Source organism: Heterodontus francisci, chromosome 18 (assembly GCF_036365525.1).
Source record: "Heterodontus francisci isolate sHetFra1 chromosome 18, sHetFra1.hap1, whole genome shotgun sequence".
In the NCBI taxonomy this organism is placed as follows: Eukaryota; Metazoa; Chordata; class Chondrichthyes; order Heterodontiformes; family Heterodontidae; genus Heterodontus; species Heterodontus francisci.
The window spans coordinates 16,472,214-16,488,905 of NC_090388.1; the positions used below are offsets into that span (position 1 = coordinate 16,472,214).

Sequence of the window (16,692 nt, forward strand, 5' to 3'; positions counted from 1 at the left end):
AGCAAGAGTTTAAAATCAATGTTCATATGACGAAATTAATATGCCTCATTCTTGGCAGGTGGAGGTCTGCAATAAAGGCCTGCTCAGGTCTGGAAAATAAAACCCGACCCGAACATGACAGAACCACATCGGACCCGAGCCCGACCCGGCCAGAGTCCTTCCATTTTTTCCTGAGCCCGACCTGACCATAGTGCACTCGCTGCACTTACCACTTTTGGCTGGATGGAATAGAAGGAAGCTGCACTGCTGCAGCATGAGCACGATGATGTCATTGAGATGCTAACATGCCCACCGTGCAGACTCAGAGTCTGTGGAGTACTGTGTGTCCCCGACTTGGACCCGGCCCGATCTCGAAAGCCGGATCTGGAAGAGCAACCCGACCCGACCAGTCGTCGGGTCCGGGTCGGGTAGCAGGCCTTTAGTCTGCATGACACTCTGTATCTGAATGCATATAGCATTCAAAACAAAACAGATAAACTAAAAGCGCAAATAGTAATAAATAAATACGATTTGATAGCCATTACACAGACATGGCTGCAGGATGACAGATTGGGACCTGAATATTGAAGTGTACAAGACATTTAGAAAGGACAGGAAGCTAGGAAAAGGTGAAGGGGTGGGTCTGTTAATTAACGATGGTATTAGCACAATAGAAAGGGATGACCTAAGTTCAGGAAACCAGGATTTAGAAGCAGTTTGCGTCGAGATGAGAAATGATAAAGGCAAGAAGTCACTTGTGGGAGTGGTGTACAGGCCACTCTAACAGTAACCACATGGTAGGACAGGGTATAAAAGGAAGAAATAACGGAAATTTGTCAGAAAGGGACGGCGATAACCATGGGGGTTTTTAATCTACAGATAGACTGGAAAAATCAGATGGGCAAAGATAGGTTAGATGAGGAGTTCATAGAATGTTTCTGGGATCGTTTCTTAGAACAGCACGTTCTGTAGCCAACCAGAGAGCAGGCTATACTAGACCTGGTATTGCGCAACGAGATAGGATTAATTCATGACCTCATAGTGAAGGCACCCCTAGGCAGCAGTGATCATATTATGATTGAATTTTACATTCAGTTTGAGGGAGAGAAGAGTGGGTTTAAGACAAATATTTTAAACTTAAATAAGGGCAATTATGAGGGCATGAAAGCAGAGCTAGCAAAGGTGAACTGGCAAAGTAGGTGAAGGGATAAGTCAATAGAGCTGCAGTGGCAGATATTTAAGGGGATATTTCAGAATACACAGAATAGATGCATTCCAATGAGAAAGAAAAATTCCATCCATGGTTAACTAAAAAAGTTAAAGATAGTATGAAACTTAAAGAAAAAGCATATAATTGTGCAAAGATGGGTGGCAGGTCAGAAGATTGTACAGAATATAAAAAGCAGCAAAGGACAACTAAAAGATTAATAAGGAAAGAGAAATTAGAATACCAGAGAAAGCTGTCTAGAAATATTAAAACACATAGTAAGAGTTTCTATAGATATTTAAAAAACAAGAGTTAACAAAGTGAACGTTGGTCCTATAGAAAGTGAGTTTGGGGAATTAATAAGGGAAAATAAGGAAATGGCAGGTATTTTTCATTGGTCCTCACCACAGAGAATACAAGTAACATCCTAGAAATAGCTGTAAATCAAGAATTAGAAGGGAGGAACTCAAGAAAGTCACAATCCTGATGGACTTTATCCTACGGTCTTAAAAGAAGTGGCCAGTTAGATAGTTGGTTTAATTTTCCAAAATTCCCTAGATTCAGGGAAGATTCTATTGGATTGGAAAATGGCCGATGTATTTCCTTTATTCAAAAAGAGGAGACAGAAAGCAGAAAACCACAGGCCAGTTTGCTTAACATCTGTCATAGGGAAAATGTTAGAAGCTATTATTAAAGACATTATAGCAGGACACTTAGAAAAATTCAAGGTAATCAGGCACATTCAACATGGTTTTGTGAAAGGGAAATCTTTTGACGAAGTAACATGTGCTGTGGATAAAAGGGAACCCGGGATAAAGGGTGGATGTACTGAGATTTCCAGAAGGCATTTGATAAGGTGCCAACATCAAAGGTTATTGCAGAAAATAAAAGCTCATGGTGTAGGGGGTAACACTTTGGCATGGATAGAAGATTGGCTAGCTAATAAGAAACAGAATAGGCATAAATGGGTCATTTTCTGGTTGGCAAGATATAACAAGTGGTGTGCTACAGGGACCTGTGCTGGGGCCTCAACTTTTTACAACTTATATAAATGACTTGCTGATGACACAAAGATAGGTAGGAAAATAAGTTGTGAAGAGGACATAAGGAGGCTACAAAGGGATACAGATAGGTTAAGTGAGCGGGCCAAGATCTGACAAATGGAGTATAATGTGGGAAAATGGGAAATTGTCCATTTTGGCAGGAAGAATAAAAGAGAAGCATATTATCTAAATGGTGAGAGACTCCAGAGCTCTGAGATGCAGAAGGATCTGGCTATCCTAGTGCATGAATCGCAAAAGGTTAATCTGCAGGTACAGCAAGTAATTAGGAAAGCTAATAGAATGTTATAGTTATGTACAGTATTGGTCTCCTTATTTAAGGAAGGATATAAATGCGTCGGAAGCAGTTCAGAGAAGTTTTACCAGGCTAATGGCAGGTTGTCTTATGAGGAAAGGTTGGACAGGCTAGGCTGGAATTTAGAAGAGTAAGAGGCGATTTGATTGAAACATATAAGATTCTGAGGTGTCTTGACAGGATGGATGTGGAAAGGAGGATCTAGAACTAGGGGTCACTATTTAAAAATAAGGGATTGCTCATTTAAGACAGCGATGAGGAGAAATTATTTCCCTCAGAGGGTCGTGAGTCTTTGGAACTCTCTTCTTAAAAAAAGGTGGTGGAAACAGAATCTTTGAATATTTTTAAGGCAGAGGTAGACAGATTCTTGATAAGCAAGGGGATGAAAAGTTAGTGGAGGTAGGCGAGAATGTGAAGTTGAGGTTACAATCAGATCAGCCATGAATGTGGAGCAGGCTCGAGGGGCCAAGTGGCCTACTCCTGCTCCTAATTTGTATGTGCTTATGTTCGTATGACTGTGATGGCCCCTATGGTAAAATAGTTGGCTGAAATTAAGATCCAGACTTTCTGTCCCCTTGCCAACTTTTTGGCAGATCTGGGCAGTTGTGGGCAGAGGCAGCAAGGTTCTGTGGAGCATCTGCTTTGTTGTATTCCCATGTCTGTGCACCTCCAATCCATTTCCAGCACCAGACCCTTTAGTTTGAATGAGTGGACATAATAGCTCTGCTCTTTTTTCATTAGGTCTCATGTCTTATTAAAGCCATGAGTATTGAGACTGGAAAATCAGTTAAGGTTAAAGTGCATTTCCACAGCAGCACTCCAGACAACAGGGACAGGTGGAATGCAGAACGCCTTGACCTCACTATCTTAGCCCAACCCATTTAGAATAGACGCTGGATAGGATATTGTAGAGCTGCTAGCATCCATAGAACATTACATTAGCATGAGTTATAGCCTTCAGGAAGAGCAGAGAAGAAAATGCAACAAAATTAATTTATCAAGATTGCCCCTGGGAAAGAATTCCCATCAAGATATTTTAGAAATAAAGTCAATTTTAACAAGTGGCAACATTTATGTTATTAATTTTGCTTTTTGTCCCAGCTCTGAAAACACAAAGGAATAATCATTTCATGGGAGACAGAATAGCTTATATTTGGAAGCACAGTTCATTTGCACAAACTGAGCAATTTCATATTTGGTACAGCGCACATTAGACCATCATAAAACTACTGAACATGAAAGGCCCCAACTATGTCCGTGTAGTAAGTTAAAGATCCACCTTGTTCAATTGTGTTTGCCCCCTAAAGATTGTAAAATATCTTGTACAGTTGTTCAGACCATAATAACCAAATATTCTATTGGATGTCGACTAGCACACAGTACATATACTGTAAAGGTCGAAGTCAAAAACAAAACAAAACTGAACGTAACATTGCAGAGGAGAGGGAAAAAAGTTCAGCTTCTCCAGCTTTCCAGGTTACTTAGATCAATGTTCAAGACTTGCATAGATTCAAGAACAAAATAATTGGGAGTTTTAATCTTCACTAAAATGAGAATTCAACCAGAACTCTATTACTGAACTGTAAAATATCCAGTCAAAATTTTCAAAGATACTCACCTTTAAATCAGGGGCAAGTCCTAATCACTGGTAGTATAAGGAAAATCTCTATAAATGGAACATAATTACAACCCTTCTTTGAGTTGACAGGTATATTTTCCAAGCAACCCAAGTAATTGAAGTTTATAGAGACATGCTTGGCAATAGTAATAATTTACTGCAGATAAATGGATTAAAAAACGTGAGACACAGGGCCAAATGGAAAAACTGAAGGAAATAGCATACTCCCAAATGGTTTAAATGTAAAGCACTTACAACCTGTGTATGCTGCCGTGTTAGGTTTGCAACATGGCCCACTGGTTACAAATAATCAACAAAGGAATTTTAGACAACAGATCTTTGACTGAAGTAAATGTAGAACTGGTGTATTTCACTGACGTCAGGCAGAAAGATCCTCAGGGAGCAGGTCTCTGAGCCCCTATGGAGTTCTATGCCAATAGAGTGAATAGACACAAAATGTGAGCAGGTAGCTTTTAAACCTCTTCCTGCTGGGTTTTGCTGTGCATTAGGATCTATTTATTTTTCAAGTTATGTTAAGACTTTTGAAAGAGGAGGGAAAAAAATGGATATATATAAACAAACCAGTGTTTTTCATAAAAGTGACTTTGGGGTGGCACAGTGGTTAGCACCGCAGCCTCACAGCTCCAGGGACCCGGGTTCAATTCTGGGTACTGCCTGTGCGGAGTTTGCAAGTTCTCCCTGTGAGAAAACCCGCGTGGGTTTTCGCCGGGTGCTCCGGTTTCCTCCCACAGGCAAATACTTGCAGGTGATAGGTAAATTGGCTGTTGTAAATTGCCCCTAGTGTAGGTAGGTGTTAGGGAATATGGGATTACTGTAGGGTTAGTATAAATGGGTGGTTGTTGGTTGGCACAGACTCGGTGGGCCGAAGGGCCTGTTTCAGTGCTGTATCTCTAAAGAAAAAAAACCAACGAGCAGCATCCATTTTACATGTGGGAAATATGTGACAATCATTTTGCAATCACCCAAAAGGAGTGCGTAGTCCTGCTGAACCAGCCGTTTACCATTTCTGTTCTAGTATCTAAATTGAGCACATTTTTCTGCGAGAATCCTTGTAAATTGACACACGGTGCATGCATTTAGAATGCAAAAATACTTGAACTTACCTTTATGTTGCTCATCTTCAGCATCCATTCTCTCAAAAACAACTGTGACCACTTGCCGTACCGTAGCTGCTGCTGTGTTATTGGTGATATTGTCTTTGGTAAAGTGCAGCCGAAAGCAGAGTACAATTGCCTGAAAAAAATTGGAAAGAGAAACTTTTGTGAGTACAAAGGGAAAGTTAATCTGCAAGGATATAAAAACTGATTACAATAAATAGCAACATTACTGGCAGGCAATCAAGAATTTCACATTCAAATTTCTACATAAGTGGCATTTAAGAATGATCATTATTTCAGGAATTCTCGTATAAAATACTGTTTAAAGTCAGGAATTTATACAGAAAATTCATTTGGAAAATTGAAAAGTTTGTGTTGCTTCCCCAAAAACAAGCAAAAAGGAATTGATAATAGATTTCCACTGGCTTATGTTTAGGCAAGTGTTACTAAAGGGTTTACCTATGGAAAGGATGAATGGGAATTAAAGTATTAGGTCAAGTGAAAACATTAAAAAGAACCAGCAACCTCAAAATAATTATACCGACATAGCAACTATTATTGCCATTTCACAGCCATTAGAGTAAAGACCATAAATGCTAGAAATCTGAAAAATAGACATAAAATAGACAGTATCTGCAAGAAAAAGATGCATCATTTATGAACCTTCATCGGAAGACCTAAAGTGTCGATTTCCCTTCCTGGTTGCCATGCTGACACCGCAAATGGTTCTCCTTCCTCAGATACCTTCCCCCTTCCTTTCAAAGCTGCCACCAGCTTTCTCAAAAAAAAAATCTACCCCTTTGCAAACTACTGTCCCATCTTCACCCACCCCTTCATTTCCAAAGTTCTTGAATGCATTGTCGTTTCCAACAGTGACTCAAGTTTGTATCTCCCCAATCAGGGTTTTGCCTCTGTCATCATACTGAAATAACCCACATCAGGGGCACAAATGATATTCTCTGTGACTGTGCCCATGATGCATTTTTGCTTTTCTACAGCCTTTGACACAGTGAGTACACCACACTCCTTCAACATCTCTTCTCTCATGTCCAGCTCACTGGGACTGCCTCACTTGGATCCACACTCAACAGCAATGGCTTCTTTTCTGACTGCCGTACCATTATCTCAAGATTTATTCTTGGCTCCCTATTACTCCCCATTTACGTGCTGCACCATGGCAACGTCATCCAAAGACATGGAGTCAGCTTCCACATATACACTGATGACACCCAACACTACCTCTTCAACATCTCTCAATCCTTTCACTGCCTCTATGCAGTCAAATTGATTGTCCAATATCCAGTCTTGGACAAGCTGAAACCATCCTCTTCAGCCCAAGCCACAAAGTCTTTACCTTTGTTACCGATTCCAATCACTCCCCCAGCCACTTTCTCAGGTTGAACCAGACTGTTTCCAACCTTGGTGCCCTATTCCTTCTACAGCGCTGTGTTCATTTTTGTTTGATACACCTCTATGAAGCCCCTATTTTCTACACTAAATGCACTATATAAATGCAAGTTGATGTTTTTAATCGGCATCCTGTTATAAAATACTTACGTTCTCAGGGAATGATGCAAGGTGTTGGGGAAGGGAGAGAAACATAAGTGATGAGCAAAATCCATCAAAAACATAGTACAGCACCTATATTATAACGGTGAAAATTTAGTCCTCTCAAATAGTCAATATAATTCCAAAAACACAATTCCCTTCTTTCCTTTAGCTCTATCTGAAATGGGGAAGAAAATGAAAATGAAATTATCTTATAGAAAATAGCAAACAGACTTTGTTAATTAACAGAATAAACCTTTCTCTTCCATTTCCGTTTGGCATAATCCCAATGACCTGTACCTACTGTTAGAATTTTCTTAGGTAAATATTAGGTTGAGCATGTGGATAGAAAAGGCTGAAGAAAACACAAATGGAATTATCAAGTTTATATTTAGAAGCAAGGAATTCGTGCAGAATTTGTACAGAACATTGGTTGGGCCTCAATTGGAGAATTGTATGCAGCTCTGAGCACCCCATTATTGGGAGGATAGTGGAGGCAAGAATAAGGGACAGTAAAAATTCATTAGAATGTTACCAGGAATAAATGGTTAATTATGAAGAAAAGCTTAAAGTTATTTTTTCCCCCACCACTGCAATAGAGGTTAGAGGGAGTGTAATGGAGACTTTCAAAATTATGAAAGGTATTGAGGGGGTAAATAATGGAGGATTGTTTCTATTGGTTAGCAAGTTGGTTGTACACTCAGGATTATCACAACTAGAGAAATAGAGGGTGAAGTTAGGAAAAAATATTTGCACACAGAGGGATATTAGAACATGGACTGCTTGTCACAATTAACTACAGACCAATGGAATAGAAGTGAGTTAAAAATTACTCAAGAAAGTCCATCACCTCCCTAGGAAAGTTTCTAAACTTGCACAAAATTGTTTGGGATGCTCCCACCTGTGGGTCTAAAAGCACATAGCGACAATCTATATGAAAATAAGTACTCCTACACAGAGCTTTCTGCTGGCTGAAGCAGTTTAGTTTGGAACTGGGGCAAGTTAACAAAAAAAGTGTCACCTAGCTGAAAACAATTCGATAGCTAACAGTCTCAGAGTCTTAATGCACTCTTAACGCTCCGAGGCAAAGATCTGCATAAATACGCCATGAGTCACAAAATTTCTCTCATGAAATATGGAATTTTCACTCATCTTCATTACTCTACTGTTCCAACCCTGCCTGCTGCCCTCCAAGCAAACATTTCCTCCATCTCCAGCAAGACAAGACCCATCGTGTCCCATGGTAATCTAAGTCTACACCAACTCCAATCCCATTCCTAACAAGATCCTTAGTCATCTCCCTTTTAAAAGGACTGTATTGTGTCAGACTCAACTGCTTTTGCTGCTAGCCTATTCCACATATTAACTATGCTCTAGGACAAGCTTCATCCCTTCACATCCCAAATCTGTTTAGTAGAATATAACCTGCAATACTGGATTGATGTTCCTACCCTTTAATGATTGCAAAAATAAAAACTATCTTCACAATGCCTTACAACAGTCTAAAAATGTAAAATACCATTTGCATTTGTACACAAAGGGTGCAAAAAACAAATCACCTAACCAAGTACAAATTGTTCATGAAAATTAGAAATCCCATGTACTTATCTGACAAGTACAGGAAGGAAAGAATCATATTAGAACAAATATCTTATGGTACAAACTTCCTTACTTGACTATCTTACATTTAATATACAAGAATTAGTCTGATTTTACAAATAATAAAGGAATAGGAACATTGAACTACTTCAAAGGGTTCACCTACAGTTTACCTAGGGAAAAAAAATGAAAGGGCCGCTTATTTTTGTGGTTTCACCATTTTGGGTACTCTTCCTTTAGCAACTGCTCTGATGACAACGCAAAATGGCCCAACTATAGGGAAAAAGCTCTCCTGGCTTGTCTTTTGCTCAAGGAATATTTGAATTGCACTGGCTCTTGGGTAGTTTTTTTCCCCTTATTTGATCCCAATCTTCATTGGATGGGATGAATCTTTCACATTTGTTTTTGTCGTTTGTTTACATTGCTTATAAGACTGATCCTCAGGATTATCTTAGAAATGCCAACCTCACAAATAAATATCACAGCTGCGATACAACATCGAACCAAGGTAAACGGTAGTTCTGGCTCTACAGTAATGGTGAATCTAAAGCTCTAGTATATAAAATGACACACAATTCTAATAGTACACAAGAAAGTCACCATAGCAAATAATTGTTGATTGATGCCATTAGTATCCAAAGACAGCATAAAGAAACATAGGGCCTGTGCTGCCACTGGGCATGCTCTCACTGTCAGCAAAACAGAGACTCCAGGACCTTGAGAATATTTGCCTGGGTAAACAAGCAGAACTAGGAAAGGAAATTTGCTTTATCCAGCACATCATAACTGATGGATGACCTAACTCAAGAGAGTATCTAAAACCAAAAATGCACATTTGCAATTGGGGTGGCACAGTGGCTAGCACCGCAGCCTCACAGCTCCAGCAACCCGGGTTCAGTTCTGGGTACTGCCTGTGCGGAGTTTGCAAGTTCTCCCTGTGACCGCGTGGGTTTCCGCCGGGTGCTCCGGTTTCCTCCCACAGCCAAAGATTTGCAGGTTGATAGGTAAATTGGTCATTATAAATTGCCCCTAGTGCAGGTAGGTGGCAGGAGAATTGAGAGAAGGTGGGGATGTGGTAGGGAATATGGGATTAATGTAGTTTTAGTATAAATGGGTGGTTGTTGGTTGGCACAGACTCGGTGGGCCGAAAGGCCTTTTTCAGTGCTGTATCTCTCTATGACTATGACTCTATGACATCCTTAGCCCTTGTGAACATGAATTTTACCTCACTATGCTGAGCCAATAACTTCCCAGGTGAGGATCATGTGCAGAGTTATTTTCAATTGTAAACTGATGAGCAATGTCCCAAGTTCCACATACTTCAGCCTACACTCGAGGCAATAATGGGACCTTCGCTGAAAATGTCACATCGAGATACACAAACTTAAAAAGACTCACTATTTAATTATCGTTCCACAGCAGTTTTAACATGCTCCATTTTAAAAAGCAGCATTAGGACTTTCAAAAAATTATTTTACACTAACATAATGGGAAAAGAAAGAACACTACAAACTTCTTCTTTGAAACCCTCAAGGGTGTACCAATTACATTTCTGGTAACCCAGGAGATAATGGGAAAACAAGGAAGCTATATCGCAGAATACAAAACATTGGCTGGTGAAAATGCACAACCTTTTCTTTTGCAAGTATCATTTCCAGAGTCGATAATTTCCTAAGTGAGGGTCACATATGAAATTATTTTCACTTATGAACTGGTAAGCTGTTTCCAAGTCCAACCTGCATTTGCCTGCAGTCAAGGCCAATAATTCTTCTTCCTTCCTCTTCAAAAAAAAATCCCTCCCAATTTCAATACATTGGGTCACACGTACTAATCATGGATACAAATATATACATCATCTCAAAATAAAATGTGGTATCTTTGTAATTGTACAAACAGTTCAATTGGGTACAAATAATGTTTGAGTTTCTTTGGTCAAACCTCTGAAGGAGAAAAGTAAACTCAAATGAGTTACATTGCAAAGATTCAATTAAACATGATAACCTCCCAGACTGAAGTATAGTCCTATGACTGCCGTTTAATATTAAACAATCTTAAGAATTTAGCTCCTGTATATTTAGGTTTCATTACTTGATAATATTAAACTTCATTAAACACAGTTTCACATAGGAGTGTTGTTCAAGTGTGCATGGCAGTTTAAAAAAAAAAATTCTTACCTTAGCAAGGGAATCATCATGTACTACAGTGTTAGTCGTCAAAAGGACCAGGACTGTTTGAAGAAGCTTGAGTTCCTCTAGTCCATTTTCCATCAACTGCCACAGCATGTTAATGATGTTTCCAGCTGCACCCTGTCAAAATGTATACAAAACAGACAGTGAGGAGCTGAATATAACTTTAGGACAAAAAGTATACGGCTAGAGGTAAAATGCCTGTTATATGGTTTACAAGTGTAATTGAGAATCACAGAATAGCACAACACAGGAGGCGGCCAGTCAGCCAATCAAGCCTGTGTCGACTCTTTCGAAGAGCAATCCAGTTAGTCCCACATCCATGCAATATATACTGCATGCTGTTTTGTACTTTTCAGTTTTTCTGTTATATTTTTCATTAAAATAGAATATATAATTTACAAAAAATTATGACAATGTATGAAGAGAACAGTGTCCACAATTTATCAATGTTAAAACTGGACCTCTATACGAGCAGAAATCTGTAATAGTGGATACAGCAGATAGACTGGTCAATGAAATAGTATTGGTCAGGGATAAAAATCAAGAAAAAAATGCTACTCTTACTTAGATTACATTCCTGGATGGCCATGCTGCTTCTGGTAATCATATACACTTGTGTATGAATTAGCCTCCATTTTATTTTGTACCCAAGACCTTCATAGAATATTAAGATATTTTCTGGATATTACTAACTGACCAAGTTTACAAGTAATCACCTCTTCATTGATAATTAGTGATATATAAATATAGTTACTATTTAAGTAGCAACATCCAGATCAATTCACAGGCACACTTGAACCCACTGTCAGCCAGGCATAACCTACAATCAACAGCAGGTGATTCCATGGCAGGGTTGGTACAGGCTAGAATCTGCCCAAAGGATTTGAGCACACCTTTTGATTGCACTGATGGATGTCCTGCAGTGGTGCAAGCAGGCTGAGGAAAAAAGTTAAACTCTGTGCCTGGAGGGTTCAGGTATAGCAAAGACAAATGTGGCTGGCAGCCAGTGCTGAGGCTTAGGATGAGGGGCTTGGGGTTTAGGATGGGCAGATAGTGGAGTTAAAGGCTGGGGAAAAATGTTGTTCACACAAGAAAAATAAGCCTTGGAGCAGACCAGATGGAGTGTCTGAATAAAGTCTGCGGCTTGTAGAATCACAGAAGAATATAAGAAATAAGGGCAGGCGTAGGCTGTATGGCCCATTGAGCTTGCTCTGCCATTCAATCAGATCTTGGTTGATCTTCGATCTCAACTCCACATTTCCACCTGATCGCCATATCCCTTGGTTCTCATAAGAGCCCAAAACGTATTGATCTCAGCCTTGAATATACTCAACGACCGAGCATCCACAGCCCTCGAGGGTAGAGAATTCCAAAGACACTTCGCCCTGAGTGATGAAATTTTTCATCTCAGTCTGAAATGGCCAGCCCCTTATATGAGACTATACTCTCTAGTTCTTGTTCTCCTTGACTATAAGTGTCAAGAAAACCATGGGCATGGACAGGGAGTTGCATCTCCACCCCTGACACTAAATAACACCCCACTGGAAATGGTTAGCAAATTCTGCTACTTGGGTCCACGGTGACAGACAATCTGCCCCTTGATGCAGAGCTTGATACACACATAGGGAAAGCAGCTACTACCTTTGGTCAACTCGTGAAACATGCCTGGCATAACACAAAACTGACCCTTAGCACCAAGTTGATGGTTTATAAGACCTGTTTTCTCAGCACCTTGCTGCATGACTGTGAAACATGGGAGACTTACAGCTACCAAGAAAAGCAGCTCAATAATTTCCACCCTTGCTGTCTGCGGCGCATTATGGATATGTCCTGGTCGGACAAAATCACAAATGCGGCAGTCCTCTCAAAGGCAGAGCACCCAAGTGTGTTGGTACTAATCAAACAGAGACAGCTTCAGTGGATCAGACACGTTTGTAGGATGGAAGACAGTCGCATACCCAAGGACCCTCTATATGGCGAGGTAGCCGGGGCCAGACAACCAGTGGGGCATTCAAAGCTCCGCTTCAATGGATGCTTGCAAGCATAATATGAAGGCCCTAAATGTCAACTATCGCACCTGGGAGTCATGAACTAACAAAAGAGGGAAATGACAACACATCCTGTGGACTGGTGTGCACTACCACAACAACCAGTGGCTACAGCAGCTTGGCAACAGGCGTCAATATCAAAAACAACAACTCACAGCGTCACTTGGCAGCTTCATGTGCAGTACTTGTGGCAGAACCTGCCTCTCAAAGATTGGCCTCCACAGTCATCAGCAAAGGTGAACCAAGAGAAGACACCCCACCTAAATGGATTGTTTGTTGTGTGTCCATCATCTTTCATAGATGGAAGGATACCAACTCTGGTTCACAGAATATTACAGAATACAAAGAGGCAACACAGCCCAAGATGACTGTGCTGGATCTCAGACAGAGGAATCCATTTAGTCTCATTCTCTTGTCCTTTCCCCATATCCTTTTAAAATTTTCTCTTTCATATAGTTCTCAAAAGCTTTCCTTTCAGCCTGAACCTCGACTGTGAACGTCATGTTAGCTGTAACCTGGAGGCGTTCTTTTCTTTGCTGCATGTGATTGAGCAGATTGTTTTATGCTCTGATGTAATTGGGTTAGAACTATGTTTTCTGGAATGTGTTTGGAAAGAAAGGATTTGCTTACTATGAGTAACAAAAATAGAAAAATAAAAGAAACCAAATAGGCAATACAAGAGAAAAAACATTTAACTAATGAAGTGGAATATTGGAAGATAGACTTGATGGTCATTCCTCGCTTCATCAAGGAATTTTATTTGCCTTCCCTCTAAAGGGGTAAAACATGCTTATTATGTAGCTGACGAGCAGACTGAGGCTTGAAATGATAGCTGTGGCATTTCAACCCCAGGTTTCCTCATCAGCTGCATTACCTGGAGACGGGGATGCAAACACATATCCAGGACTTACCTTGGTTGCATAGCAGCTTCATTAACTGGGGTTGCAAACATTTATCAAATCACTAACCTGGTTGTGTTGCAGAAAGGTTAACAGTTGCTGCTAAAGCTTAGCACCTTCAACTGTTCAAACCACTAACCACTGTTTGTTGAGATATGGAGAAGAAAGAGGAAGCTAGACAAGTACATAGGGGAGAGAGGAATAGAGGGATGTGATGATAGGGTGAGGAATTAAGATGGGAGGAGGCTCATACAGAGCTTGAACACTGGTATAGACCTGTTGGGTGAGATGGCCTGCTTCTGTGCATGCAGTAGTCAAGAGAATGATGGCAACACGCTAAGGCTGCTGTGCTGCTCACCATGGTACTCAGGGGGAATTCCTGTGACCTGCTGCCTGAGGGCTCAAGCTCATACTTTCAGGTAACTAATTACTATCAAATAACTATGTTCCTTTTTGTGGTGCGGGAAGGGGTAGAGAGTGAAAGGTGAGGTGAGATCTCTTTGGGTTGCATTGACATACCTGCCGATGGTATATTAGAACCAAACCGCTCCTCTAAGGCAGGATTGTTAATCCAAAAGATGAATAAGGCAGGTCCACAGCACTCGTTAACCAGCCTGGCTTAACTGATGTGAGCTGCAAGGGTAGCAGCCTTGATCTCAACTAACTTACACCCCACTCTAACGCACAGTGCCCTCTCAAACACTTCACTGTACGAGGACAGAGTGTGAAGTCCATACCATGTAACTCGAAGCAACTTATTTGAAAGACTGAACAGGCTGGGGTTTTTTTCTCTAGAAGGGAGAAGACTGAGAGTGACCTTACAGAGATTTTAATGATGAAGGGGTTCAATAAGGTAGACGTAGAGAAGACATTTCCATTTGTCTGGAGTCCAAAACAAGGGCCCTAAATATAAAATAGTCATTGATAAATGCAATAAAGAATTCAGGAGAAACTTCTTTGCTCAAGAGTGGAACTCCATACCATATGCAGTGATTGAGGTGAATAGCTCAGATGCATTTAAGGGGAAAGCAAGTTATGTACATAAGGGAGAAAGGAGTAGAAGAATATACTGATAGGATGAGAGGAATAAAGGTGGGAGGGGGATAATGTGCAGCATAAACACTGGCCTAGACCTGTTGGACCAAATGGCCTAAATCTCTGCTATACATTCGATGTAATTTCTCACAGTTTGGACTGCAGACCCTTCAATGCAATGCTAGTCAGACACCCAGCTGACCAAATGAAAGTTCAGTATTTAACATTTTAAAATGCTATATAAATGTCTGAAGCATTAACAGAACATGACTCTAGCCACTAAATGCACCAACAAACCAACAACCTCCATTTTAACATTAAATGATTTCTACATACCTCAGAAACCACTTCATGAGACATGAGCCTCTGAATTGCTGACAAGCATAATTGAGCAATCTTGGGTTCCTTGGTTCCACATCCCATGAGCAGTGGCTGGACAACTTCAGAGCTGTTTTCTTTCAAAGCTGGTAACAGAATCATTCAAGATGGGCACTAAGAAGTTTGTAGTTATGAAGTGTTTATGAAAATGAATTTAGAGTTGGAATGACTGTCTGTCCAGAAACGTTTATCAGAAAGGAATCAAATGTTGCTCTTCAAGAGAAACACTTATAATAAGCAGCAGCCCATTTTATTTACAGCTTCTCAGAAATTCCACTTTAAATCTATACTGGAATGATGTGCTTATAATAACCGTTCATGCGCCAACTAAGATTCCTACATTTCAGCTTGGATGTTCCCATAGACTGAACTCCTCAATGTCTCATTTTTATTTATTTATTTTTAATTTTTTTTTATTTATTTAGAGATACCGCACTGAAACAGGCCCTTCGGCCCACCGAGTCTGTGCCAACCAACAACCACCCATTTATACTAATCCTACATTAATCCCATATTCCCTACCACATCCCCACCATTCTCCAACCACCTACCTACACTAGGGGCAATTTACAATGGCCAATTTACCTATCAATCTGCAAGTCTTTGGCTGTGGGAGGAAACCGGAGCACCCGGCGGAAACCCACGCAGTCACAGGGAGAACTTGCAAACTCCGCACAGACAGTACCCAGAACTGAACCTGGGTCGCTGGAGCTGTGAGGCTGCGCCACAAAAAAAACTGATCCCATACCATTGCCTGGTTGTTTTGCCCTATTTAAAATGCAATGCTGATTTGGCAATGAGGGAACAATTATGCACACTCAAGATCCACGCATGTGCAGTTGTTTACAGTACCAACCACCACTTTAAAGCTTACAAATATATGCAAGATTTGCAAATGTTCAGTTCTTTAAGTGGCATTTGCAATGTGGCTGGGAACAACCTTAATTTGGGTGAGGGGAAGGCAGAAGTTCTGTGCAGTCTAGAAACGGCAAGAAGCCACTGTCATTGGTTAGAACTAAAATGGTGGGCCCACTGGCAGCTGCTTTCCTTTGCTAACTCTGTACTCTATGGAGGCACTGTGACCAGATCTGGAACTTTACCGCATGCTTCCAATGGTGCTGTTGAAACTAACCCTGCAAAGTAAATGGTGTATTGGATTGTCCCAAATTTAATCTCTGAAGAGTTGGTTGTTCCCAGTAGGGAAGTAATTAGGATGCTACAATTGGTCTCATTGTCCTGGGCTGTGAAAAGGTAAAAATCTGTCGTAGGTATTACAGGTAGCCAAGGTTACACGTCTTTAGCAAAAATGCTTTACCAAAGGCCAAATTTCTGGAAGCTCACACTTACCTGCCAAAATATCTGTGTTTCGAGCAGCTATAGTTTTAACCTTCACAATTCCTGATTCAGCAGCCTAGTAAAATCAAAGACACCAGAGATATTAAAATAGGCAGCTATTAACAAAACTATTTCTGATGACCTGGAACTTGCTGCCCACAAGGGTGGTGGAAGCAGAGACAGTCGACGACTTCAAAAGGAAATTGGATGGCCACTTGAAGGAAATAGACTTGCAGAGCTACAGGGATCAAGTGGGGAAGTGGGACTGACTGAACAGCTCTGTGGAGAGTCGACACGGACTCAATGGGTCAAAATGGCCTCCTTCTGTGCCATAATTGACTCGATGATCCGTGTATTTTGTGTTGCAATATTCATGCAAGAAA

General features: G+C 40.6%; 1 protein-coding gene across 2 annotated transcripts in view; it reads right to left on the reverse strand.

Annotated features, from left to right (window-relative positions):
• Positions 1-16,692, reverse strand: part of mon2 (MON2 homolog, regulator of endosome-to-Golgi trafficking) — a 141,081-nt gene that overhangs the window by 82,235 nt on the left and 42,154 nt on the right. For both annotated transcript variants that reach the window (XM_068050353.1, XM_068050352.1), the window contains exons 2-5: positions 16,322-16,385; positions 14,933-15,060; positions 10,600-10,731; positions 5,285-5,414 (exon numbers count right to left, since the gene is read on the reverse strand). In XM_068050353.1, the coding sequence (XP_067906454.1) occupies positions 5,285-5,414; positions 10,600-10,731; positions 14,933-15,060; positions 16,322-16,385 (454 nt within the window). The remainder of the gene's footprint in view (positions 1-5,284; positions 5,415-10,599; positions 10,732-14,932; positions 15,061-16,321; positions 16,386-16,692) is intronic.